We start from the raw sequence: 27528 nt of genomic DNA, 5'->3' as shown, positions 1-27528 counted from the left end.
TCATGCACAAGGCCTCTCTTCCCGCTCCTGGTTTCTTTCATCTCCACAGGGCTTTTCTGTCACATCATTGGGCGAGATATAATTATACAGAGGCTTGAATTTCTTGATGTAGATAAAGTTAAACAGTCTTCGGGAGGTTTGTTTAATAACCGAGGAGGTCAGTTTATTGGCCACGTTCTTGAGAAGTTTGTGGGTTTTGCTCGCCAAGGCCTTGATCTCTGGGTCTTCGTCGTCCAGCACCCGGTCGATACCTGCAATGGCAGGGGGCCCTCAGCAATCATACATGGACGTTTCTCGGCCCCCCTCTCTCCCTTTCTTCCCCTCTCTCCAAATATAAATAAAGTCTTAAAAAAAGAAATAGAGTAAAAGAGGTGCACTTTTAGAAAAAAGAGGAAAAGGAGCAGGAGGAAGAAAGAAGAAAAGGGTTTGAGACACAGAGAATTTAGCAGGCAGTCAATAAATATGTATTGACTAAACTAGTGAGTACAAGAGTGAAAAAGGAGGGAGATAATGATGTGTCAGTGTAGGTGCATCAGTTGTAACAAATACACCGTGTGGTGGGGGATGTTGATCATGGGGGCGCTGCACATGGGTGGGGGCAGGAAGTATGTGAGGAATCTCTATACATTCCACTCAATTTTGCTGAAACTCTAAAACTATTCTACCTTACATGTTTGTAATTCTAATTCTGGTGGGGAATTAGAGGCTGAGAGAGAGATGCCAAAGATCCAAACCTTCGGATGGAATAAACTATGCTCCTCTTTAAGTCCCTCTGGTGCAGGTGGACATTGCTGTCTCCTAAAACTCAAGTTCTCTGAGGGCAGGGACTTGGTTTTGTTTGCCGCTGTATCCCCAGCATCTAGACTAGCACTGGAAAAAATATATGTTGGATGAGTGAGTGAGCGAGTTCTCAACTCTCTGTGGTGTTCCTAAGGGAGGGTAAGTAGAAGGAGAAGTGAGAGAATAAGAAGGAACAAAGGATGCCCTTTAACCCAGTCTCCCACTGATTCTCCCCTAACCCCACCCTCCTCCCACCCCCAGCACCCACATTGTTATAGAACTCTTTTGAGTAGAACCACACATAGTAAATTTACTCAGACCTGGGCATGGTTTCACCCTACCTCCAACACTTACCCTCAAGTATGACCTCAATGTCATCTCTGAGCAGTAAATGGCCACCCAATGTTGTCAGGTACCCTGTGCACAAAATAAAACCCACAACACATTAGGAAAATACTTTCTCTGATGTTACCTAGCTACCCTCATTGCCTTCTTGAAAGCAAAGCCTCCCTAGATTATCCCGGTGCCCTCTTTGAATGCTCTCACATACTTATGCACATAACAAAACCACTGAAAAGTATGCATGTTTATAACCATGCACAGGTCAACGAATGACCACAAAGTGAACACTTCTACGACCGCTCAGGTCACTAAACAGGATGTGACTAGCATCCCGGAGACTTTCCTCATGGTCCTTCCCGGTTGGCTCCTCGGTCCTTCAGAACGCATTCTTTTGTGTCTGCCTTCTCTGGCTCACCACTTCACTTTGCTAGCATTTCTCAGCCTTGTACTCCTTTGTCCCTTCCTGGGTTATCCACAATATGTACGTATATTTTTTCTTCTGCTGGTTGCATTGCATTGTGTGTGTGTGTGTGTTTGTGGGGTGGTGGTGGTGGTTATATGTCTTTTCTGACACCTACCCCCATCCTTTGGAAACTTATTCTTCATGTGCTCCCGCTACCCATCATGTATGGACTGTGCACTTGTCTCTATACTTTAGATCTTTATTTCAAAAAGTTTTAGATTCATGGATATCTTTATCATGATTTTTGTCTGCTCTGTAGAAACAGTATAAAATTTGTTTTTCTTCTTTCCTCTCCTTTCCCCTTGGAAATACCTCTTTAGAAAGATAATGTCATTTCTTTTTTTAAAAAAGAGTACTTATTTTTGGATCTTGCAATAGTTCTATACAGAGGATGGCTTGTGGAAAGTACCAGGGTAGAATTCAGAGTAGCAGGACATTTCTGGTTTGAAATCAAGTCTTGTGGGGTTCTCTGCGTGTGCGTGTGCATGTCCTTTTTATCTCCTCTCAGCACAGGGCATGAGCGCTAGCACTGATCGTAATTCCAGTTGCCTCCTATTCCGACAACTGGCTGTCTCTTCTCTGTGAGAACCGACTGTGCGTCTCCTCAGTGCTTGTCCCTGCTACTCCTGGGGGCCAAACAAAGTCAAGTGAAAATCCCATTACCAAGCTGGGAACTCACTTCCTGTCATTCCAAATAAAGGATTATCAGTTTTGATCTTCATGATCAGAATCTAGTGGGAAAAAACTGGTTATGTTTGTCCATGTTTGAAAACTTCAGTTGGCTTCTCTTAGAATCTTCCTTCACTGCTCTGAACCCTACATTTAAAAAAGTTTTTTTTACTTTACCAGATTTGATAGCTCTTTGTCATCTGTTATAGTTGTGGATACAGATGCCCCAATTTTGCTGAAGATGGTGTTTGGATTTTTAGATATTACTGCATTCTTATTCCTTGGGTAGTGATTTTTAAGCAGCAAAAGGGAATAATGAGCAGTGGCATGCCATCTTGTTAGATTTTGAAACCATCCTTGTTAAGTGTACTCCATGTAATAATTTAGTCACACAGCTATACTCACTGCATAGTATAAAATAGAACTTCATTCTAATCATACATAGTGACTTCTCTTTATCATAGATATCACCATGGATGGGTGCTGTCCATCATCCACAAAAGAAGTTTACATTTTTTTTTAAGGAAAACTTCTAGCTGTACCTCTGAATACAAGCCGGGCAATGAGAATTGAATTGTATTTACCTATGAGAATAACTGACGCTCTCCTCAGGTACACTTGGGAGTTCCTCAGGAACCCCAAGGCGTCAGAGAGCAGCTCCACAATGTATCTCCCGTGAGAAATAAACTGAGGATAGAAAGCAGGGGAAAACACTCAGTTATTGAAAAAGTACATATGCTCCCTTTCAGCCAGGCTTCCAGAGAAAAGAAACTGGTTGCTTATATCAAATAAGGTCCAGCTTAAAACTTGGGATCTCTGTGTATGAACTTGACTCTTCTGTTTGCCAGTGTTCTTCCGTCTATGATAGGATTCCCAGCCCAGCTTTGTCTTCCCACTTCCGGTTAGCGTTTTTCCACCTGTCACTGCAGTTTGTGCCAGGGTTCAGAGGGCCCGTTCATTAGGCAATGACCAGGTAATTCCGAATTTCTTTCGTGAAATGCTGTTCCTGCCTTCCTATCCATCTAAAGCTCCATGGGGGTGGATCGGAGGAAGGTTAGCTAGACGGTCATGTCGAGGAACAGGAAGGGGAAAATGATCATTTTCTCTGGTTTTCAGCCCTGGCTGTTCTCACCCATTCGTTTATTATTATTATTTTTACCTTTCTTCTCAAAGATTCACCCTGTTCCCACCACCCTTCCCATCATTCAGGAGGTCCTTTAATGTTCTTTGGATAACGTTTGGTAGGAAACCCTAAAGGGCCACTTACAAGATTGTTGCAGATGCTGAGCACAACCAGCTCAAAACTGTAGCACCGGTCCAGGAGCAGATTCGATGTTGACCAGCGCAACTCTGAGACGCAGATTGCCAATGTGTGTTTACATGCCTGCCGAAGCAGAGAACAGCCAGTGAGGGTTTCTTTGTCTGGTGTCACGTAAAACATGGCGGTCTCTGCCAAACTAAGAAAAGCAAGATGGCAGGACTTACTGTAATGACTCGTGTCTCTGTATCCTCCAGAAACAGGATCAGAGGCACCAAGGCCCTGAACACCGCGTTGTTCAACGTCCACCTGTACTGACTCATGTCCCTGACCAGTTCGCCAAAGTGTCGGATGGCCATGCTCCGAATACCTCCGTTGCTCTGGAATTTGTGCATAGAAAAGCCTCATTTGAGGATAATTCTGGGGCTTCTTCTTTTTTTAAAAAAAATAACACATATTTTAAAAATATTTTATTTATTTATTTATTTTTAGAGAGAAGGGAAAGGAGAGAGAAAGACAGGGAGAGAAACATCAATGTGTGGTTGCCTCTCGCACACCTGCTATAGCGGGCCTGGCCCTCTACCCAATTCCCAGGCATGTGCCCTGACTGGGAATTGAACCAGCAACCCTTTGCCTCGCAGGCCAACACCCAATCCACTGAGCCACACCAGCCAGGGCAAGGGCTTCTTTCTTTAAACAGTGTGATATATATGTTTATGTATATTTATACCTTTATACATGCTACAAAGTATATATTATGTATACATACATATATAAGAAATTATTTTATTTTTAGAAAAGCTTCACCTTGGGTCTAAGTAGTCAGCTCTTGGTTTTAAATAAGATTTGCATACCAAAATTCAGATTGCATAAAAAAATGCCTTGTGAACAGTAAGTTTCTTAAATTTAGGAAGGCAGTCTTTAATAATGTCTTCAAAACAGAAATCTATCTAACTTGGGGGTAATGTCTACGAAGGACTCAGAATAACTGAGCGATAGTCAAACGCCGGAGGCCCTTGCCGTGCCGCGGCGCACACCGGTGGGAGCGCGGGGCACCTACACACATTCAGGTTCCCAGGGCCTGCGCAGGCCAGCTGCGGAGAGGCGATCGGGTCACAAAGATTCCAGGAGAGGAAACTTGCAAGTCAGGGGACGAGGTTAACTTTTGAAAACTATAACATTACCTTCCAGTTTTTAAGAAATGTTTATGATTTCATTTTATATCTCTTCCTTTCTGTTCTCAGGAACTTATCAGATATGTTCCCAATGAAAGACAAATGGCTAATGTGGTTTCATATGTTCCTTCCGAGGGGGCACTAATGGGTATCAAAGTCCAACCCTGCAGGAGCGGTAATTAAATCATAATTCACAGGGGCTGGACAGGGATGCAATAGAACACAGTGGGTGACCTTGAAGGAGCGCAGGGAGAGGATGGAGACGGAGACAGGAGAGAGCCCTGGCCTCCCTCAGAGAGGACACCCAGGTCCCGCAGGCTGTTGCCAGGTGGGTTGTAGGGTTCAATGTTCCCAGATCTTCTGCCGTTTCCTTCACAAGTCAGATGTTTGCGAACAATTCTTCAGTGTACGAATATCAGCCACACTCTGTTTGAGGACTGAACTTGACACACCTGCTGGTTGCATTCACCCGTGGGCCACCTGTTTGCGTCCTCAGACTACAGGAAGGCATGCGGACCCTAGAAAGGCTGTGTGTATAGACCAGTGGGAAGAGCTTTGGAGGGCCCGGGTACCCGTTGAAATACCAGTTTTGTCCCCCGTAGGTTGAGTGAGCTTGATCATGGTGATTTTTTTTTACTTTTAATATGGAAAGGCACAGTATCATAGATTCATTGATATTCTGATATTTTTCAAATTCTCTGCCTTCAAGGAATGACTTAGGGTAAATTGATACCTGACAACTTTCTGTTCTCTTTAATTTTCCTTCTTTTTTGGCTTGATAATTTATTTAGTTTTTCCTTCAAGTGATTTCACTTTGAAAATAATATTTTACATATTTACATGAGATAATACATGTAAATTCCTTAGAATTATACCTGGCACATAGTAAATGCTCAATAAATCTTAGCCACTATTATTATCATTTTTAAAAAATAACTAAATCCTTTCTTTCTATAGTTTAATAATATTGTGTTCTTCACTGAAATCTGAGTAATGAAGAACTTACAAATTTTTGCAAGATAATTTTCTATGAAATAATTCCCTGGTTCACAAACGACTCATTATAATTATAAAAATCTTTAAAAAATAGATTGCCCATGGCATACCAAACTATTCTTGTTTATTAAAATAAATTACTGTCATCCAACTTGCCTGGAACACATTTACCATACAAAATGAGAATTTTTAAAAAGGCAACTTTCTGATAAGATACTTTTTAGTTAAAAGTTTTATGTGATGGTAACGAACCCACATGGGGTGTTACACATTGCCTCTAGTCCCCACCAGACACTGGCAGCCCTCCGTATTTTACAGGTGAGAGACTAAAACACCTGCTTGAGACTTCACAGCTAATAAGAGGCAGAACAGGATTTGAACCCAGGAAGTCTGGACTCGAGGATAACCAGTATATGACCACTGAGTGACAATTTCTCTCTCATCCAAGGACAGAAGCTGTTCCTTGATTCTGCTTTCTTATGGGGAGACTTTTCCAGGCTCTCGCAGCACTTCCTGACGAATGTTACCTCGAAAAGAAATGGTGGCTCTGCACAAAGTGACTGTCTTCTGGTCACTTATTCTGGGCTGTACTGTCATTGCCAGAGTTGGGGCTTCAGCTCACCTGTCACACCTACTGATCCCACATGCCCAGCCGTGCCACTCACATGGTCCATCAGCGGACAGTAGCTGGAAGCAATTTGGGTGCACAGAGAGGAGTAGGTCACCTTGTCCAGTTTGTTTAAGAGTCTCCGAAGGGTGAGCAGGGCCCGGATGATAACAGTCTGGTCTTTGGAAAGGAAGGCGTCCAGGATGGATAACAGTAGGCTGCAGACATTTCCTACCTGCAATGAAAGGGGGGAGATGGTGGGATTTGGGAAGGAGAAGGAGACTCGCGCGAGCGTTTGGCACACACACCTCTGATTTGGGCAGCATGTGGTGGTGTGCTGGGGTTGGCTGGCAGGGGGCGAGGGTGAAGATTTGGTAGGCTGATTTTTAGATAAAAGTTGCTACTCAAAAGTTAAATTTTATAAATTTAGAAATAAATAAAAGAATAGCTATGTCCTGGCTGGTGTGGCTCAGTGGACTGAGTGCCAGCCTGAGAACCAAAGGGTCACTGGTTCAATTCCCAGTCTAGGGCACATGCCTGGGTTGCAGGCCAGGTTCCCAGTGCAGGGTGCTCAAGAGGCAACCACTATTGCTGTTTCTCTCCCTCTCTTTCTTCTTCCCCTCCCCTCTCTAAAAATAAATAAAATCTTTTATTAAAAAAAACCAATAGCTATAAATACTCAAAATGTATCACCTCCTATTTACTTTGCTACATTTTCTCTTATACTCCCTTGAGTTTATTTATGTGCATTATGTCTGCATGGTGAGCTGAAGTGTACTTATTCCCACTTCCATCTTTAATGATGTCCCTTTTACAGCTTGAAGTCAGCTGTGGTGGGAGTATTCACGCCCAGGAAATTGGTCTGATTTCTAGGGAGTTGACTATTACACGTGTACTAGCACACTGCTGGCAGCGTGCACTCTGAGCTAGGGGACAGTGGTCACCTGTTTGGACGTGAGAACTGCTCAGGTACTGAGCCGGGTCATGGGAGTCAGCTGTAGATCAGAGACAAACAGAATTTACGGTAAGGAAAAACATGAACAGGAGACACCGAAGGAGGGAAAGGAGGACTGCACAGAAAGTAAAAGAAATAAATACTATTTGCTAAAATAACAGCCAGAGGCCGCTGATATCTGGCAGGGAAGTTGAGTCTTTACCCATAGACAGTATGTGCAGCCTCAGTCCAGTAATTCTGTCTCTCTGTCCTACATAACCTTGACCCAGAATGTCCCTTCAGTGTTTAATAACACTGGGGAGAATGCTAGACAAGGCAATAAGTAACTTTCCATTTACGAAAAGAATGTATGTCGACTTGCATGATTTATTTGAAGCAAATAGACCATGGCTCATTTCATTCTAAATGCAAAATGGGTGCCCCCTGCCTGGCTTTCAGTTGTCAGAAATTATGCTTAATAGATAAACAAGGATTTGTTATTAATATATTATTAAATCAACAATGATTGATAGGACAGCTCACTCTCAGCACTGCACCAAGCACTTTGAAATGTACAAGGCAATTATGGAACATAAAAGTGCACTTAGGTTCAGTGCTCCTAGAGGTTAAGACAGAGCAATGCGGCATGGCAGGAACCAATATAAGACAGAGATTCTAAAGTTTAACTTGTGTTAGAACCCCTGGGAGGACTTTTGAAAACACAGCCCCACCCCCGGGGTTCCTGATTCCACAGGCCTGAAATAGAGCCTGACAATTTGTGTTTCTTACCAGTTTCCAGGAGATACTGGTGCAGCTGTTCAGAGTTACGTGTGGAGCAGCACTGGTGTGAAGTACTACGTAAGAGAGTGCCCAGAGCTGGTGTGGCCCTGAGAGGGACGAGGCTGCTCGAGATCTGAGGGGTCGGTGGGAGTCGACTTGAGCTGATCTTTGAACAAGGAGAGAAATGTGACTGTGTATGGGTGAGGGAGGAAAGTGTTGTGAGTGGGAAGAGAAGCTGGCACGAGTACTCAGAGATGGTCACTAACATGCGTGCACATGTGTGTGTTGGATGGGAAATCAACATGTGTGGTTAGACTGTAAGAAGAGTGTTTGTGTAGGGCGATGCTGATACATTCTGCATGCCACAAATGATTTTCTGGGAAAAATGTAAACTAGATGATTAAGTGACTGAATTGACTTAACACATTTCTTCCAGTCAACCCCCATCCCTTGTTGATAAAACCTCAGCAAGGCTATTGAGCAACATCAAGTCTGAGACAGTGACGTGGAAGGTGATGGCAGACACAGGCCACACACCCACGCACCTGGTTGATGACTGGTGCCATGCTGGCGATCTTCTGCAGGCTCAGTTTGCTCACTGCGGGGTTGGAGTCGTTGATCCATTTTCTGAAGAGAACCAGAAACTCTTCTGGGAATGGGTCCTTGAAGAATTTATTCAGAAGCTGAAAGAAAACAGCTAGTATGTTTTCAGAGTAAAGGCCAATGCACAGTCTCTACTACAGGCATAAAAATGAAGACATTGCCAGTGAAACTGGAACTCAGGACACACTACAGCTGCCAGCGCTTCAGCATGTTCCCACGTGTGTCCTGTGCGCATGTCACCACACAGCAAATGGTACAGGCACATTTTCCTTTACTGATTAGTTGCTGATCTGCGGGGTGATAATTTGGTACCACGTGGGTATTGTGTTCTTCAGCAGCCTTTCACTTAATGGTTTTAAAACCATTAATGATTTTTCTTCATTCATTTATTACATTGGGACTTGCAAAACGGTGGTTTTTTTTTCTTCTTCTTCTAGCCTTCTTGTTACATTTACTGGCTGGCATCCCTTTATTTCTCTTCCAGCTTTCCAGTTTTGATTAGTGACAAGGACTTATGCATTAAATTTTTTCAACATGTTACAATTATTTGATGTTATTATTTCTTTTGATGCTCAAACTTGGCCGGTAGGAGCCCCCGCAAGCCAACATGTGTGTCCTTTTGACGTGGTGCATCTGCCTTTGGGCACTTCTTTGCTTGTGGAACAGTTAGATGTCCCAGGCTCATCTTAGGTTTCCCTTGCCCCTGCAATTATTCATTTCTTTACAGGGACATGTTTCTTTTTAGTGAATAATGGTATTGAGAAACTATTAGAAGTGGGTGCCAGAGTGTACTCATTGTTATTGGCATATCATGTCTTCTGGGCCCTTACTTGAGCTAGGAGATACTTTTTTTTTTTTTAGTCATAAGTTCACTTTGACAATGTTGATATATTCAATTCAAATATAATGTAACACAGTTAACTTCTTACAGGTTTATATTGCTTCATCTTTCTTTTACCTGGACACCTCTGGTGCCTAATAACATTCATTTATGTACATATTGACTTTCTGCTTTGTAATGCATGCCTCAGTTTTAAAATTACAATCTCAACACACAATTATTAATAGGACTCCTGAGTAAAAGTGAGTATTTCAAAATAGATTTTTGTCCTTAAAAAGTATCTCACTAAGGATGCATAGTCAAAGCACTGGGTTCCTCAGTTAACTTGATATACTTCAAAAATATGCATTGAGAAGGAGAAAAAAAAGAGAATATAATTTATTGGGAAAAACACTAAGATCATAATAGTACTAAATGGGCAAAGGAGAGATCAAATTATTCACCAAATGGAACTTTAGTGAGGGACGAGGTGAAGGCATGTGATTGAGGAATATAAACATAATGACTTAGAGAAAGGAACAATATTATTCTCATTTTTCACACTTTAGGGTCATACAGCTAGAAAACCCAAGAGAATCAACTAAAATAATGTTAGAATTTATATAAGAGCACAGGAAGCTAGCTGAATTCAAGATAATAGCTTAATTTGCCTGAACATTCAGCAACCATAAACTTGAACATCTGAATGTAAAGACCACAGTCACACTAACCATTTGAAATATTAGTTACTTAGTAGTTCCAAAATTAATATGTAAAATGTATATGGAAATGACAAAATATTGAGTAAAAATAAAAATGAAAATATAAACATATCAAATAGTCCTAAGAAACTCATAGCATTAATTTAATTAAAGTAATAATTTCAGTAAAAGCTTTTTTCCCTTTAAACCTGGCAAAGTTCTTTTAAACTTTAATTAGAAGAATAAACATATAGGAAGAAAAGAAATTTTGAAGAGTTGACTACTTCCAGCCAAGATGGAGGTGTATATAGACACATTGTGCCTCCTCGCACAACCAAAAGAAGGACAACAATGATTTAAAAACAAAAACAACCAAAACTGACAGAAAATCGAACTGTATGGAAGTTGGACAACCAAGGAGTTAAAGAAGACACATTCACCCAGACCGGTAGGAGGGGGCAGCTGGGGTGGAGAGGGCTTGCAGCAAAGCGGCGGCTGGTGGACCCAGCGAGGTGGCGGATTGTGGAGTAGGGTACAGCATGCAAGACGACGGCAAACCGGGTGATCCCACTTTCGTGCGCAGATAAACCAGGCTAAACTGGGGAGCGGGACGGACCGCATAACCCAGGGCCCCAGCGGGGAAATAAAGCCTTAAAACAACAATTGAAAACACCTGTGGGGGTTGAGGCGGTGGCGGGAGAAATTCCCAGCCTCACAGGAGAGTTCCTTGGAGAGACCCACAGGGTCCTAGAACGTGCATAAACCCACCCACACAGGAATCAGCACCAGAAGGGCCCACTTTGCTTGTGGGAAGCAGGGGAAGTGACTGAAATCTGGCAGAGAGCGGAGCAAGTGCCATTGTTCCCTCTTGGACCCCTTCCCCACGTACTGTGTCACAACCCAACAACTGGGTTGCCCCGCCCTGGGGAATACCTAAGGCTCCGCCTCTCACTGCATAACAGGTATGTCAAGACAAAAAATGGCCCAAACAAAAGAACAGATCAAAACTCCAGAAAAAATACAACTAAGTGACAAAGAGATAACCAACCTATCAGATGCACAGTTCAAAACACCGGTGATCAGGATGCTCACAGAATTGGTTGAACTTGCTCACAAATTAGATGAAAAAATGAAGGCCATGCTAAGTGAAATAAAGGAAAATGTACAGGGAACCAGTAGTGATGGGAAGGAAACTGGGACTCACATCAATGGTGTGGACCAGAAGGAAGAAAGAAACATCCAACCAGAACACGATGAAGAAACAAGAATTCAAAAAAATGAGGAGAGGCTTAGAAACCTCCAGGACATCTTTAAATGTTCCAACATCCGAATTATAGGAGTACCAGAAGGAGAAGAGGAAGAGCAACAAGTGGAAAAGTTATTTGAACAAATAATAAAGGAGAACTTCCCCAATCTGGCAAAGGAAATAGATTTCCAGGAAGTCCAGGAAGCTCAGAGAATCCCAAAGAAGTTGAACCCAAGGAGGGACACATTGAGCCACATCATAATTACATTAACCAAGGTAAAGATGAAGGAGAGAATCCTAGAAGCAGCAAGAGACAAGGAGACAGTTACCTACAAAGGAATTCCCATCAGACTGTCAGATGATTTCTCAAAAGAGACCTTGCAGGCAAGAAGGGGCTGGGAAGAAGTATTCCAAGTCATGAAAGGCAAGGACCTCCATCCCAGATTGCTCTATCCAGCAAAGCTTTCATTTAGCATGGAAGGGCAGATAAAGTGCTTCTCAGATAAGGTCAAGTTAAAGGAGTTCATCATCACCAAGCCCTTATTATATGAAATGTTAAAGGGATTTATCTAAGAAAAAGAAGATAAAAAACATGTATAGTAAAATGACAGCAAACTCACAATTATTAACAACCACACCCAAAACAAAAACGAAAACAAAAACAAACTAAGCAAACAACTAGAATAGGAACAGAACCACAGAAATGGAGATCACATGGAGGGTTATCAGCAGGGGAATGGGAGGAGGAGAGAGGGGAAAAAGGTACAGAGAATAAGCAGCATAGATGGTAGGTAGAAAATAGGGGGAGGGTAATAATAGTGTGGGAAATGTGGAAGCTAAAGAACTTAAAAGTATGACACATGGACGTGAACTAAAGGGGGGGAATGTGGATGGAAGAGGGTGTACAGGGTGGAGGGGAGTGAAGGGGGGTAATGGGACAACTGTAATAGCATAATCAATAAAATATATTTAACAAAGAAAAAGAAAAGAGTTGAGAAGTTTCTTTGCTAGACATTAAATATATTTGCAAATGGCCATATTTCAACAGTGTGGTGCTTCCCACAAGATTGAAAATTAAATGGAACCTAACAATTAACCTGAGACAGACCCTGATGTGTGTGTATGTGTATGAAGATAATAATAAGATTAATAAAGGTAGTATCACCAGTGAGTAGTGAACTTTATGCTTATTAATTAAATGATGCTTGCTTAGGTAGTTAATTATTTAGTAAAAACTAAAGTTATATCAAAAAGGGTTTCCTCAATTTGCTTGACTCTAGTATGGCATTACAATAGATGATGTAATATTCATATACAAAGTGATGGAATTCTAGTCTTTATTTCACCCAGTTATTTGGCCCATTCCTTCCTTTTTTTCCCCCAGATAGCCTGAAGTATCATTTAGATCCCAGATGCTACCTACTATCTTTAGTAAATTCGATTATCCCTCGATATATTTGAACAAGCATGCGGAGATATATGAACTGGTATTTCAAAAGTAACTGGTGTGATGAAAGCCAATTCCAGGAAAGGCTGAGGGTTTGACCGTCCATAACCCACCTCTATCTCCACCCTACCCCTCAACCTCAGAAATCTGTTGTTGTTTTAACTTGCGGTGAAATAAACATTCAGAGAGCGAAGTACAAGGTCGGAATGTTGGGTACCTTTGAGTAAGAAAAGGAAGTGAGAACTCGGCTGTTCACAGACTCCTAATAAAACTCACTTCAGTGAGGAAGATGACTGTGATCACACTGTCCTCTGACCTTCTAGGACCTTCCACTGAGAGCTTGTAGAGATAGTGCAGGGTCTCTGGAAACTGTGGAAAGTTATGTTCACCAAGGGTTCTGGAAAGGAGGAGAAGGCGCTGAATTAGCAGAGAAGATGAGAATGCTTTCTGTGTCAACAAATTCTAATGCTAGTAAAGAGAGAATTAATATCCTTATATTTTGTACCACCCAGATACCAAGAAAGACATTCTCTAATATTCCCTAATCCACCGCAAATGGCAGCCCCAGTACACATTCTACACAGGCTGTGGGGAAATGTATGGGGGACCCCCAAAATGGAATTTATTTATAAAAATTGTGTATTCTTACACGTTTACACTTTAGTCACCTTCAAAGTACTGTCCATTTGATGCAATACACCTATTGAGATGATTTTTCCCCTGCTCAGAACAGTTTTTGAACTTGTCAATTGTGATGACTTTTCATGTTTCACCTCTCCCACATGGGCAAAATGTTTCCCTTTAAGAACTTTTTCACCAAGGAAAAAAGAAAAAGTCACTCGGGGAGAGATTGGGTGAACAGGGAGAGTGGGGCACGGGGGTTATACCGTTTTGGGTCAAAAACTGCTGAACACGCAGCGTGGTGAGAACAGGTGCACTTATAAACCACCCATCACTAAATGGGCAAATGCGTTGAAAGAGCCTTCCAAAAAAAATTTCACTGAAGCCAAACGCAGCCTCTCACAACAACATCAGCTGGTTCACTGATCCAGATGGGCTCCTAGAACACTCACCTAGTGGGGAAGCCTGGACTGCAAAGGGCCTGCTCTCCAGATGATAATTCTGGTTTTTTTGGATCCCCCTTGTATACACCGGGGTGACTGACATCTTTTAATGTCACTGCTCTTTCCTGTCTCCCGTCCTGTGCCACAGAACAGATGCCCTGTATTACTGCAACCTCAGTGCCAGACCAAAGGGACAGAAAATAAGTGTCTTGGCAATTCCAGATGGCACAGGTCACCTCTGCTGTAGTTGACCAAGTCCTTCCTTTAAATGACATAAGGAAGGAGAGAGTTTGGTGCTATCCTTTACTCTGGAGAACAGGTGGTGAGCCCTGATTCACCAAGCCATTCTCCCTCCGTAAGCCACCCAGGTACTGGCCAGGCTCACAGCTGTCCTCACATTCCTGGATCAGATCGGCAGTGGCAGGATTGGGAAGGAGGATGTGGCACGGATTCCATTGGAAGACCCCAGGTTGGTGCTCTGAACCAGTGTTTCTGGAGTTTTTATGTGTGTACCGATCACCCAGGGAATCTTGCTGAAATGCAGATTCCGACTCAGTAGGTCTGCCTGGGCCACGAGATTCTGTATTTTGAATTCTTGGGTGTTGCTGTAGCTGCTGGTTTGTGGACCGCACTTTGAGTATGAAGATCCAAATTACTAAGGATAGAGTGACTTCACTGGGGGCCATTGGAGGGTGCAGGTGAACTGCACTTTCACAAAACAAGATGTGTTCCTGAAATCTACATGCAAATAAGATGCTGTTTTCAAAGCACCGGGAGCCCAGAGCCGGTTTGGACCGGACTTTCTGGGTCAGTCACGGCTTCACATGGTCTGTCGAGTTATCAAGAGCCCTCATCTTGATTCTTGATCAGCAAATCTGATCCCTAGAATTAGAAGCTTGCTATGTACAGGCTAACCAGGGGGAAGAAATTGTTGGAGGACAAGAAAAACAGAAGTCCTCTTTCATTATCCTTTCCGAATGTATTTGTCTGTTGCCACAGCAAACCATGGAGGAAAGAAAAATCAGATTCCACTCTAGTTGTCTGTATCAGGAGGAGGAACCTGTCCCATGGAGAGGTATAGGGGGGCTAGGCATCTGTCCCACCAGGCACGTGGGCCAGGAAAGGGAAGATGGTTCCAAAGTACACATCCCTCAAAATCAGCGAGGAAGTGGGAGTCACATGGCAATACAGGTCATGGGGGAAGGGCTTGGGAAGTCCTAGTGGGTGTGGGCTGTGCTCCCACGTGGCTTCACTGAAGAAAGACGGGGAAGGTAGGGACAGAGACTGAGATCCCATGCAGACAGAGCCCATTCTTACGTGGCAATGAGGTAGACCCCGTGGTGGTGAAACAGCACTTGGGAGATCTGGTCCCAGAAATTCTTTCTGTTCAGATCAGTGTCCACCTCTTGCAGCCCGGAGCAGTGCAGCAGAACTCTCAGGGCGTCCCGGGCAAAGCTAGGGCCCAGAGGAGAACAGTCACAGCCTGACTGTGGCCTTCACATAACTGTGCATATGGGACCTGCCCTTCCTTCCCGTCCTGCACAGGGTGCTGGTATGAGGAAAGGGGGTATTGGAGAGGAAGGAGACTGTTAAATGGTCTCCTCTCTCCTGAGTAATGGTACCTGGGGTACAGGCTACAGCTGGGGCTGCAACATATACAGCCTAGGATTGACCCTGGGCCAGCTTATTCGTTTATTCACTTCTTAACAGCTATTAGCAAAAAGTGTTAAATGATGTGATAACTTGCTTCAGGTGCCAATTTGCTTCCTGGGATGCTTTAAGTCAATAGCACGTATTCTCATTTACTTGGTATGTCTGCATGAAAGACCACGAGCTGATAAAATACTTGAATGGGACTGACTGTGCTTTTGAGTCCCACCTGGCCTAGGAGCTGGGTGAGGGCAAGCAGCAGACAGATGGGTGCAGATTTTCCCAGACAGCAGCAGCGCTAACTGTGGTCTCCTGGGTGAAAGGGAAGAGCTGAAACTCACCTGATGTGGGCAGAATGAACGCCTGGTATCACAAGCCCTCATGCCCCAGAGCACTGTGGGGCACGTTCTCTAACCTTATAGAGAGACCTGGTGGAGAGGACAGGGCCCAGTGAGAGCACTGGGTCTCCTGTTGCTCCCTGTGCAAGCTCCCTGCAGACGTCTCCTGCAGCAGCCTCTCCTCGTGGTGGGTCCAAGCTCTGCTCTGTGGGGTGGCCCTGTCTACACAGCACCCACACTCAGCAAAAGTCCTGGCTGACTTCTAGGTACCCAGGGTAGTTATTATGTGGAAGGCATTCCGCCCTTTCAAGGAGGGAAAACGGTCATAAGTGAATGCACTGCCCAGGGAATTATCAACTCTCCGCTTCAACCCGAGGGCTAGAAGCAGCAGCTCACAAAAGTTTGTTCTCTATCACCAGCGTCATGTTGCAGGTGTAGAAGACCTGGAACAGGAGGGCCATCAAGAGTTGAGGGAAGAACTGGGCCACCGCCTTCTTGTAGGAAGGGACAGGCAGCAGTGTGCACAGGGCCTGGGATGCCTGCAAGGGAAGGGAAGAGAGTCAAGGCTGTCCTGTGTCCCTCTGAGTCCTGTCAGCCCCAGTGAGGGGGCGGGAGGCTCTGTGCCCCACCCCCACCTCCCCCAAGAAAGCCTGGAGCCTGTGTGTGCGTTCCTTCTTCCAACAGCAGCCACTAAGTCTGTGTGAGCCAGGAACATGCCAAGCAGTCCATGGCCATGAGCTCCCAAAGCACCATCCGCAGTGCACGCGCCACCCCCTGTGCTGCCAGGCCAGCAGGAAACAAGCTCCTCCCCAAGGGGGGCATGCATCCCGGACCCCCTTCATCTGTCACCACGAAGGTTATTCTACGCGTTGCCAGGCCCTCCCGTGCTTCCACAATCCAGGGCAGTGAGACAGGAAGGGAGGCGGGCCGTGTCCCTAACACGTCCTTGGGCCCACTGACCGTCCGTCCACACCAGAGAGACTCATGTCCCCACCTCACGTTTGTGGAGCACTCTCCATTTTTCCCTATATCTCTGTCAGATTTGAATTTACCCCAGGAATGGCAGTGTCGGTCCTCAGGAGATAGATTGTGATGTACACATGTGAGATTAGGCCTTCGCCTGCCTGTAAGAGCAAGTACGCTTGGCCGGTGGCTGCCTGTCTGATACCATCTCCTGCATGGTCACCCTTGCTCAGTCCTGTTCTGACCGTCCTCGCATTCAGTGATGTGCCAGGCGAGTGCCCGTCACCGCAGGGCTTTCGCCCTTTTCTGTCGGGAACCCTGTTGCGCAGACACCTGCGAGCATCACTCCCTCAGCTTTTTGAGGCCTCGGATTAGATGTCATCTCAGCAGAGTGGCCCACTGTGACTGACTGCCCCAAACCCTCCCATCCCTTTCTCTTTGTCCCAGTACTTTGTGTCTCTTCTAAGCTTGCTGTCATCTGACACGTGACACATGTTTTAGGTTCATCGTCTGTGTCTGTCACCAGAATGTAGGCTTCACGAGCAGGGAGTGGCACAGGGTAGGCACTCAGTAAGTATGTGCCGGACGAGGGAATGAAGGAATGGACGGACGCGTGCAGGAGAGCTGGGCCGTGGAAGGAAGGAAGGAAGACCCAGCTGGAGGGCAGAGAGGAATTTTCACGGGCAGGGAACGCCACCCGGAGACAGAAACTTGCGTCGGGTGACTCACCGCCATGGGCATCATGTTTGTGGTGTCGAGAGAGAAACGTCTTCTGTCTGCCAGGCTCTCCTGCATTTCCCCGGGCTTTCCTCGCAGTATCAGCAAGATGGTCGTCAGCACAGGGAGGGCCACGCTGGCCTCGGAGCCGGCCGCCTGCCACATCAGGGCCAAAGTGCTGCAACACAGCCCGCCGCAGCGGGGGTCTTAAATGTTGTTCAGCACAAGAACCGGTCAGTGTTCTGCCCCACCATGCCCTCTTCCTCCCACCTCATGACCCAGCTTGTTCAGGGATGATAGAATATTTAAAAACTGATATAACAATAACATTGGCATCAATAAATGTACCACTTGAAAAAAAGGATAGGTAAAAAGTACACAAAAAAAACTAACTATATGAAGGGTTAGAAAATTAAATGTGAAGTTTAATGATTAAAAGGAAATGAGTGGCTCAGAGGAGTGCCACACATTTAGTTAGTGACATGGGTGTGCCTAGAGCCCTGGCTCCTCAGCCTCCAGGCCCCAGCTCCTTCCCCTGCATACCCAGCTGCTCTTCAAGGTTACTCTTCCTGTGGCTCCTTTTAAAAGCTGCTACATTCCTCCATGCTAACGTATTCCTGCTTCCTTGTCAATCCATGCTGGCTTCCAAGCCCTACTGCTCGGCCTCTCTGCCTTTACGTTCTTGTATGAGGGCCTGGTCCCCGAGCACGTGAACAGGCCCGGTTCTCTGGAACCTGTTACTCAACTGCCCCTGCCTCTTAGAAGCGTGCTTGAAGCCACATGGACACAGAATCTCACATGCCGTCTCATTCCTGCATCTCTTGGTCATGCCTCTGGCTGACCAGGGCTTCCTTCTGTTTTTCCAACTTAGCCTGTCTCCTAACCCTCCTCTTTTCTACCTTACCTACTCTTGCACAAGACCTGCTCGGGACTATTTTAGGTAAACTCACCCGAGTCTAACCTTCTTGCTTTCTGTACCTCCTCAATACATGCTGTTTGTATTGGATTCACTGCTAACTATTACCTCACAGCCATGTGGGGTCGTTCCCTCCACTTAACAGAATACTGGAAGGGTGGTGATATTCTACACACAGTGGGTGCTTAGTTCCTGAATGAAAAACAGTTGAGTCTTATGAAGAATTTTAGTTTTTAGGAACTTTCTCTATTTTCTTTGTGAGGTTAAGCTTCCTGAATAAATACAGTCTTTCCATTGGAAAAAGAAAGTCCGTCATAGAATTGGTTTAGCATTTTGTTGATTTTGATGCCCTGCCCCAGATGTTAACTTGGTGGCCCCCTTAACAGCTTTATACATAAAATGAGCTGCTTTCAGTTCACAGCAAGGAAGTCGAGGATCAAGGAGTTTATGAAACTTGTGTAGCTGGGATAGGATTCAGATTCCTTTGTTTCCAAAGCCCAGGGCTATTCTAAATATAATATCACCTTCTGCCTTTTATACTATGAATAGTTGAGAAGTAATACCTTCCTCTCCAATGCACAAACTGTAGAAACAGAGTGATGTAATTCCTAATCTCTTCCCATGTGCCTATTAGGTTCACCGCCCCATAGGCTCACATTAGCCCTATTTTCTTCTTAAATATTTCTGATGATCCTGGATCATGAAATACAGATAAACAGCTAAGGGGTAGGGGATTCCCAATTACATCTGGGAATGTTTAATGTTTCATTATTTTATTGGTGGATGGAAATATCTGAATGTCTGTCTTTCATAAAGGAGAAAAGAACACTATGAATCTCATCCCATGTGGAGAAAAACTCATTATCACTTTGAGGGGAGGTGTGTTTCTATTAGACATGCAGAGGACTCAGCGAAATGATACAGTGATCATTTCTTGATGGGCTGCTGTGAGCCAGGTATCGTACAAGTGTATGAATGACCTGTGTGATATTGTTATTTAAGGCTTTCAGTCATCCGATGTGATGCAGAAGTAGATACTCCCTTTCCAAAAAAAAAGGAAACCAGAACTGGCATGTCCAGGTCTGTCTGGCTCTGGGCACTGTGTATGACCCCTTGGGGAGGGGCGAGGGGGCCTTACTTGTCTGCGGGGACTGGGTAGTCCATCAGCTGAAAGATGACTTTTTTCGGGGAAGTACGCGTCAACAAGGTGATGACCCGCAACATGGCGTGCTTCATAACGTGGTTAGAGTTCTTACTCAGTTGTACATAAATAAGTTCCACGATCTTAGACACCTGGAGAAGGAATTCCCCAGGTCAGCCGGAGTCTCCTGGGCCCCAGTCCCTGCCAGAGCAGGGCGTTTCTTGGACTGAAGAATTTAGTCCTTCTCAGAATAACCAAGGCAGCAAGCAATTAACCCAAAAATAAAATACTAGTGGAAAGCATATTTATGTGTGTGACCACACAATGCAAAATACTTATTTGGTTGAGAAATAAACCTGTCTGTGCATTTATTGATAGTGGGAAAAGCACCCATTTCACAAGAAAAGTTTATTTTTGGGAATATACACAATATAATTGTATGAGATATATAAGTTCAATATAGAAAACCTGGTTATAATCCATACTTCTAAAGAAGAAAATCAGATTAATGGAACAGAATAACAATGGAACCATGTACTTCAAATTTTTTTTAACAATTGAAGACGACTTGACTCTACATGCTGAAGGAGTGGGCTGTGTGTTGGGGGGATGGCCCAGGACAGTGAGTACTGAGTCGTAATCTTGGAAATTCTGTTCACAGGCCCCATGTTAGTTGTATTCCCCCCACTTCAATCCGTCCTTGAATAGGGGCAGTGCTGCTAGCTGGACCCGGGAATTTGTCTCAGATCAGTGCTTGTGTGCTCAGCCTCAGATTTCATCTGCCGGTTCTGCCCAGAAGTCATCGGCTGAAAAGCTGGAGTACACTTATGTTCTGTTGCAATTGCCTCAGATACAGTTTAGTGATACACGCTCAACCCATTACTCCGAAGGGAAGAAAAACGGCCAAGTGCCAAGCCGTACGGACATCCCTCCTCCGCGTCTGCGCCAGGGTGAACGAGAAACGGGAGACCCTAAACCCCTCTTCTTCTCTGTGGGCCTGTTAGCCATCGGGTCTCGGCCTCTTTCCTCCCCTCCTCCTCTCGTGAGAGCAGTGTGTCCCCCAGAGGACGCAGCCACAGTACTGTCTGCTCTGTTGCAGAAACGACGGCCTGCTGTGACCCTCCAGGAAAGGCTCCATGTGTCGGCCTCATTTAGAGATTGTGAGGCTACATACCACGTGTGCCATTTAGGGGACTGTGGGGGGGGGGTGGTAAATTTCACCACACACAATCTTTCACTGTAACTGGCGTCTGAACCCTGTTTAAGAGAAGAGCCCACTTTACTCAGTAGTTCAGTGGTGTGTGGGAGCTGGGCTGGGGCGCTGGGTTGCTGACCAGCCATTGTTTTGGGGTTTTCTCTCTGTGTTTAGTGATTTTACTCTAGCATCAGCTGGTTTGGCTTCTCTTCCTCTCCGGGGACTTGGTGTGGCTTTACCCAGCCTCCCTTTCTCACTGTGCGAGGGGCGAGTTTTCTTTTGTCATGAACATGACCGCTGCCTTTCAGCTCTCCCCTGGTTCCATGCGCTGCTCTCAGGGTGCCCCCGTTGGTGGTGGTGGGGAGATCTGCAAGGAGCCCTACGCTCCCCCCGCTTTCCTGCTCTCCGCACCTGAGTCCCAGCTCTCATTTATTTTCAGTCACCTAGCACTGCAAGGTCAGGTGTGGGAACTGAAGTTGCCCCCTCCTGTCACCGCTGGGGCTGGTTTCAGGGGCGTGTGACCTGTGCGTTTGCACAGGGTCCCACCTCTGAAGGCCCCTCACTTTGTTTAAAGCTCAGCTGTTGCCTGCTCAGTAGTTTTAGCAATTTTATCTTTGAGTTTGTGTTTTGTGAGTGCACTCCCATGGGACAGTAGAGCATGTGTGCCAGCAGAGGAGATGTGTGTAATATGTGTGCAATATGTGAGTCAGGCGTGGCTCCTGTGCGCAGAATTCCAGTGGCCCCGGGACGTGTAGGTGTTCAGGGGGGACTGAAACAAGTACAAGAGGAGCACTTAGTCCTAGGAGGGGAGAGAAAGACGGGGACCCCGTACATCTTTTCCCTTTCTGTCTTCCTTCCTCCTCAACAAGCCAAGGATAAAGAATGTTCACAGAATGTGTGAATGGCAAGAAGTGAAGTAAAAACAATGGAGTTCTGTAGCACTGCCAGTCTTCCAGGAAGAATGAAAAACATGCGTGTAAGAGCTATGAATTGCATTATTTTGTTGAGTCAAATGCTCTTATATTTACAGCTGTAAGTGGAATTGTACAATAGAACAATGGGTGGTGAAATTCATACTATAATTTAAAATTTTTCACTTAGAAAGACTTTAAGTAAAAACACCACAACCAACAGAAAGAGAGAGGGGTAGAGAGACAGACGGTGGAGGAAAGGAAAGGATTCGTATGCTTGCACCTTTCTTGGCACCTCCCGCCTGCATTTGGACCGGAAGCCCCAAGTTTCACTTTGCACTGGGCCTCACAAATTAGGTGGCCCACCTACAGCAAGCTGGGGGCCCCTCAAAACTCCCCTCAATGGTTCCCAGGGTGATTCGAATGATAGCTGCACGAGTCTATTGTTACTCGCTTATTTCTTTTAGAAATTTGAAGTAAACACGGCAAGATGTTATGATGTGGATGAATCGTGGGTAAAATGTCCATTACGTTTTCTTCTAAACTTTTCTGGATGCTTGAAGTATTCCACCCCAAAAGCCTCACCTAATTAGTGACATGACGACACAGTGGCAAGGCCTATGTATGAAAAGAAGCAGATCTATGCCACTGGCCGCAGGAGCACTCGACGGGGTAATCACATGCCCCCTGGCCGGTGTCTCACCATGGTGACCTTGTGGGCGTGGTGTTCCAGGGTCAGTCTCAGCATGTTGGCCGCCTCCTTCGTCATCCCGCGGTCAGGCATAGCCAGTCTCATCAGGAGACTCCACACGAAGTCAGTCAGCAAGGACGGCAGCAACATGTGTCCTATACTCTGCAACCCAGAGAGAGAGCCGCGACCTCAGGCCCCAGTGGCACCTCCGGGGCCTCAGGCATCACGCGGAAGCCCTGGGGCGAGGGAACGCCACGTGGTTTTTGTGGGCTCTAGTCCCCTTTGCTGTCGTGGGCCTCATCCTCCATTAAAAAATGTTAAAAACTATAATTGACACTGGGTTGGTATTAAGATGACTATAATTCAAGCTAAATTATACATATCTTTTTATTTTGATTTGTAAAGCAATGAAAACATTTTCATCTGGGTAAATTACTCTGAGGGCAGGCCAAGGAGAAGTGGAAAACCATAGCATTCAAACTAAGGAACTGTAAAATATTGACTTTACCCCAGCTCAGCTACTCACATATTAGAAATCATTGCACACTCCTTCAGCTTTGGAAATGATTTTGCTCAGATCAGAAACAAGTGTAATTAGTAGAAGATACAGAAGAGGGTGGAGTGTGAAGGGGTTGGACTTCCGTCTTTCCCAGAGAGGGACTAGGAGGCAGGGAGAGGAAAACAAGGGCCCATAAGTCCATGAGTGTGGCACAAGAAACGCAATTCAAGCAATCCCTTCTTAAAGTGAGAAGAATATCCATGGACCATGGAACATAAAATGCGAACAAAGTTACATGATGTGCATTTCTCAGTTAAGAAAGATGAATGAGCCATTTTCTCTTTGTGTATTTCTTGTGTACATTCCATATATATAAAATGAAAAACATATTAAAATATAAACTATGTTGAAATATGTCATCACAAAAAAATAATATTACACATGAAACAAAAGCCACAAGATAAAACAGGGTCTAAGTTACCCGAGCAACTTCAGTTTTGTCTTCTTTCAAGACGTCGAGCAGGAATTCTATGTCACAGCAGTGAGACAGGTGACATTGACTTCCAGACTGCTCATACCTGGCTGTTGTGTTTCGCGCAATGTCCTCTGTAAGAAAGAAAAGAGTTTAAGCTTTTTTTTTGTTTGATCACTGGTTCCTTCTATGATGTTGCTATTTCCAATTTCCTCTTTCTGCCCAATTCTGGAGATCAGAAGTTTTCTGAATATTTAATGCTCCGGTGATAGTTTGGTCACATAAACTGTGATGACCATATGGGCTCAGAGTTCCAGTATTGTAGGAGAGGCCTCTGTGAAACGGGAATGAAGACCGTAGGTAATTTCAATAGGTGGACCAGATAGCAATAATGTAGGCATCAGATCCATTGTTCGGGGCTCTTGTAAAGCTGCCGGAGAGGCTGTTGTTGGAAGAGCAGACTTGGGGCGACTGCCAGGGCTGCTGGGGGAGGCGGTGCTGCAGGGAAGCTGGAAGCACTTGACCAGAGCTTCAGGTGCAGGTGTCTTTGGTTCCAGAGAAGGTGGGGTTTTTTAATTGTTTCATTTGCTAACAGCTTTACAGAGATATAACTGACGCACAATGTACTTAAAGCCTATAATTTGGTAAGTTTTCATGTACGTATATATTTACAAAAACATTACCATAGGAAACAAAACCGAACACAATCATCACCTGTAAAAGTTTCCTCGTGCCCTTTTGTAACCCCTCCCACCTGCTTCCTTGGACCCCCTCTGACCCACCCCCACCCTTGGATCCAAAAGCAACTATTGGTCTGCTTCCTGCTAGGCTTGTGTTTTCCAGTTTTTTGCAAGTAGAGTCATCTGGTATGTACTCTTTTGTTGTTTAGCATCTTTCGGTCGGCAAAATGCGGTCCCTCCTTGCTGTCGGATGTGCCAGAGCTCATCCCTCTCTACCAAACGCTATTCTGCTCCATGTTTGTCCTGTCCCCTGTTTGTCCGTCCTCCCTGCGGAGGGATGGGCATTTGGGTTGTTTCCAGTGTGTGGCTATGACAAATAAAGGTGCTATCCACACGTGTGTGCAAGTCTCTGATGTTTGTTTTCACCTCTCTTAGGTAGAGTCTAAACTGTTCAATGACTGGGTCACATGGTGGACGTGTGTGTAACTCTTTAGGAAACTGCCAAATGATTTTCCAAGGTTGTGTCATTTCACTTGCCTGTGGGCAGTGTGGGCAGGTTCCAGTTGGTTCCCCGCGTCTTTCCTTGCATGCGGTATGGCCAGTCTCTCCGGCTTCAGGCATGTTAATGGGCATCCAGTGGTGTCTTGTGGAGGTTTTGATTGACATGCCTTGTATGACTCTATACTGAACATAGTTTGATGTGTTTCCCTGCTGTCTGTGCTGCTTTGGTGAAGTAAGTGTTCAGTCTACTGTTGTTTTTAATTGGACTCTCTGTGTTCTCATTCTGGGTACAAGTTCTGGGTACAAGTCTTTTATCAGGTATGCAACTAGCAAATGTTTTCTCTGTCTGTGGCTTACCTGTTCTCTGAACAGTGTCTTTCACAGAACAGAAATACTTAATTCATTATTTTTTTCATTTATGAGTCATGCTTTTGGTGTTGTATTTGAAAAGTCTTTGCTTAATCCAAGGTACAAAGGTTTCTTTTAGTTTCATAGTTTCAGGTTTTACATTTAGTCCTATGATCCATTTTGAATTAGCTTTTGTGTATATATAAGATGTAGATCAAAGTTCCCTTTTTGCCTACAAATAACCAATTTTTAAAATTAAATTTATTGGGGTGTCACTGGCTAATAACATTATATAAGTTTCAAGTGTACAATTCTATGGCACATCGTCTGCATATTGTATTGTGTGTTCACCACCCCAAGTCAAGTCTCCCTCCATCAGCATATGAAGTAACCAATTTTTAGACACTGTTTATCAAAATGTATCCTTTCTCCACTGACTTGCCTTTGAAACTTGGTTGAAATTCATTTGACCACACGTGTGTGGATCTGCTCAGGGTTGAACGTGCTGACTGTGTACACCCTGGTCTCTCCCCGATCTTTGGGAAAATCATTCAGTATTTCACTATCAAGTGTGATGTTAGCTGTCTGTTTTTCATAGGTGTACTTTAGCAGGTAGGAGGAGCTCACTTTTAATGTCTAGTTTTCTGAGAGTATTTTTTTAAATCAGAAATGGATGTTGAATTTGCCAAATGCCTTTTCTGTGTCTGCTAATATGATCATGTAGTTTCTTCATTCATCTGTGAATATAAATATGTTACATTGGTTGATTTTCAAATGTTAAATTGATATTTCACTCCTGGGATAAATTCCATATGGTCATGGTGCATTATTCTTTTTATGTGTTGCAGCATTTGATTTGCTAAAGTTGTTAAAAAAATTTGCATCTATGTCCTTGAGAGACATTGGTCTGTAGTTTTTTTATTTTATTTTTTTTTGTAATGTCTTTCTGTGGTTTTGGTATTAAAATAATGCTGGTCTCAAAGAATGAGTTTGCAAGTATTCCCTCATCCTCACATTTCTGCACGAATTTGTATAGAATTGGTACAATTCTTCCTTGCATTGGTACAAACTTCCTTTGTTTGTAAGAAGGCCTTTGCAAAGTTTTCTTTGTAAGAAGGCCTTTAACTACAAATTCATTTTCTTTGACAGATGTAGAGTATTTGGGTTATTTATTTCTTCTTGAGGGAGCTTTCGTCATTTGTGTTTTCAATAAGTGTGTCGAATGTGTCAAATGTACTGGCATAAAGGTGTTTGTTCATAATGTCCCTTACTATTCTTTTAACACCCATCAAATTTCTAGTGACATCCTCTCTCTCCCTCATTCCTGATGTTGGTAATTTGTGTCTTCTCTCTGGTTTTCTCCCTTCTGGTTTTTTTTGGCTTCATGGCTGCTCTCTTTTTGGTTTTCTGCTTTCTGTTTTTTTTTACTGGGGTTTGTTCTGATCTTAGAAACGGATTTTCAGTGACCGTTGCAGAAGGGGAGGACTCGACCTTACCATTCTGACGCTTGGCGATGCAGAGGAGGTGGTACATTCCCATGGACGCGGGCTGTGTGATGGACCGGCTGGCGTGCGAGCACAAGAGACACAGTTCTGCCGCCAGGACCCCCAGACAGGGAGCGTCCACGCTTGCCTGGCAGAAGACAAAGGGGGGAAATGTGTTGCTGTGCCGAGTCAGCACTGGGTGTCCGTACCTGAGCCTCTAATGTACACGCCAGATGAGAACCGGAAGATGAGCCTTGGAGGGCACAGGAGCCGCATGCCCGCCTTGGTGCTGTTACTGAGCCTCGGTTTCTTCATCTACGAATTGCTGCCTGGTAACACTTACTCTGGAGACTAAGGGAGTAACGTGGATGACATGAAAGAAAGTTTGTAGCAAATGCTCAGAGATAACAGTGACTTGTTGAGTCTTTATTAGTTTGTGTTTCATAAATCAGGTAGCAATTCGCAGGTAACAGATTCCCAGGGTAGCTGCGGGGAGGTCACAGAGGTTGCTATCCAAACACTCTCAGGCTTCCTCCTCTTTGTATGAAAGAATTCGGGTGACTCTCTCGGCCTCTGGAGAAATGTGACTTTTCCTCCTGAAACTGCTCTGATTCTTCCCAGGGAAATTCAGTGTTTAAAATTCAGAGCACTGAATTCTGATGTCAAAGCTACTACCACGCACTTATGTATTGCTCCCTGCAATGTCCTTAAAATACAGGCTGCTCAAATATGTACCGTATTTTTCAGACTCACAGTCTGAATTTTCCCCCCAAATTTGGGAAGGAGGGTGTGTCTTATGGTCCAAATGTAGCTTACCTGGCACTCTGTGGGGGTGCAGTGGCCTGTGTTATTTATGTTATTAAATATTTTACCACATTTTTTGCTTCAAATTTTTTTCCCTATTTTCCTCCTCTAAAACCTAGGTGTGTCTTACGGTCCAGTATGTCTTACAGTCCGAAAAATTCGTTAGGTTTTCATCTTGACTGATTTGTTTGGCCAGATCAAACAGAAAAGAAGGGACTGGAGATGTAAGAGAGGAGAGGTGGAAGAGGCATTTTGCTTTGTGAAGGTTTCAGGACAGTGACCATTTTCCTTTTGTTGTCGTTATGTTCTGTTTTCAAACAGCTCCGTCCACAT

At 44.5% G+C, this 27528-nt stretch overlaps 1 protein-coding gene across 1 annotated transcript in view; it reads right to left on the bottom strand.

Annotated features, from left to right (window-relative positions):
- Positions 1 to 27528, bottom strand: part of MROH9 (maestro heat like repeat family member 9) — a 128162-nt gene continuing 100634 nt past the window's right edge. The window contains exons 6-20 of the mRNA XM_045838364.1: positions 26404 to 26539; positions 23388 to 23434; positions 22420 to 22569; positions 19608 to 19762; positions 17566 to 17731; positions 16270 to 16412; positions 15203 to 15340; positions 13098 to 13218; positions 8546 to 8687; positions 6349 to 6521; positions 3740 to 3892; positions 3522 to 3638; positions 2839 to 2941; positions 1135 to 1197; positions 1 to 251 (exon numbers count right to left, since the gene is read on the bottom strand). Coding sequence (XP_045694320.1) covers positions 1 to 251; positions 1135 to 1197; positions 2839 to 2941; positions 3522 to 3638; positions 3740 to 3892; positions 6349 to 6521; positions 8546 to 8687; positions 13098 to 13218; positions 15203 to 15340; positions 16270 to 16412; positions 17566 to 17731; positions 19608 to 19762; positions 22420 to 22569; positions 23388 to 23434; positions 26404 to 26539 — 2058 coding nt within the window. The remainder of the gene's footprint in view (positions 252 to 1134; positions 1198 to 2838; positions 2942 to 3521; positions 3639 to 3739; positions 3893 to 6348; positions 6522 to 8545; positions 8688 to 13097; positions 13219 to 15202; positions 15341 to 16269; positions 16413 to 17565; positions 17732 to 19607; positions 19763 to 22419; positions 22570 to 23387; positions 23435 to 26403; positions 26540 to 27528) is intronic.

This window comes from Phyllostomus hastatus, unplaced genomic scaffold (assembly GCF_019186645.2).
Source record: "Phyllostomus hastatus isolate PE091 unplaced genomic scaffold, TTU_PhHast_1.1 phas_contig_283, whole genome shotgun sequence".
NCBI lineage: Eukaryota > Metazoa > Chordata > Mammalia > Chiroptera > Phyllostomidae > Phyllostomus > Phyllostomus hastatus.
The sequence above is the reverse complement of the archived record's forward strand: the minus strand, read 5'-3'. Positions and strand labels throughout refer to the sequence as shown.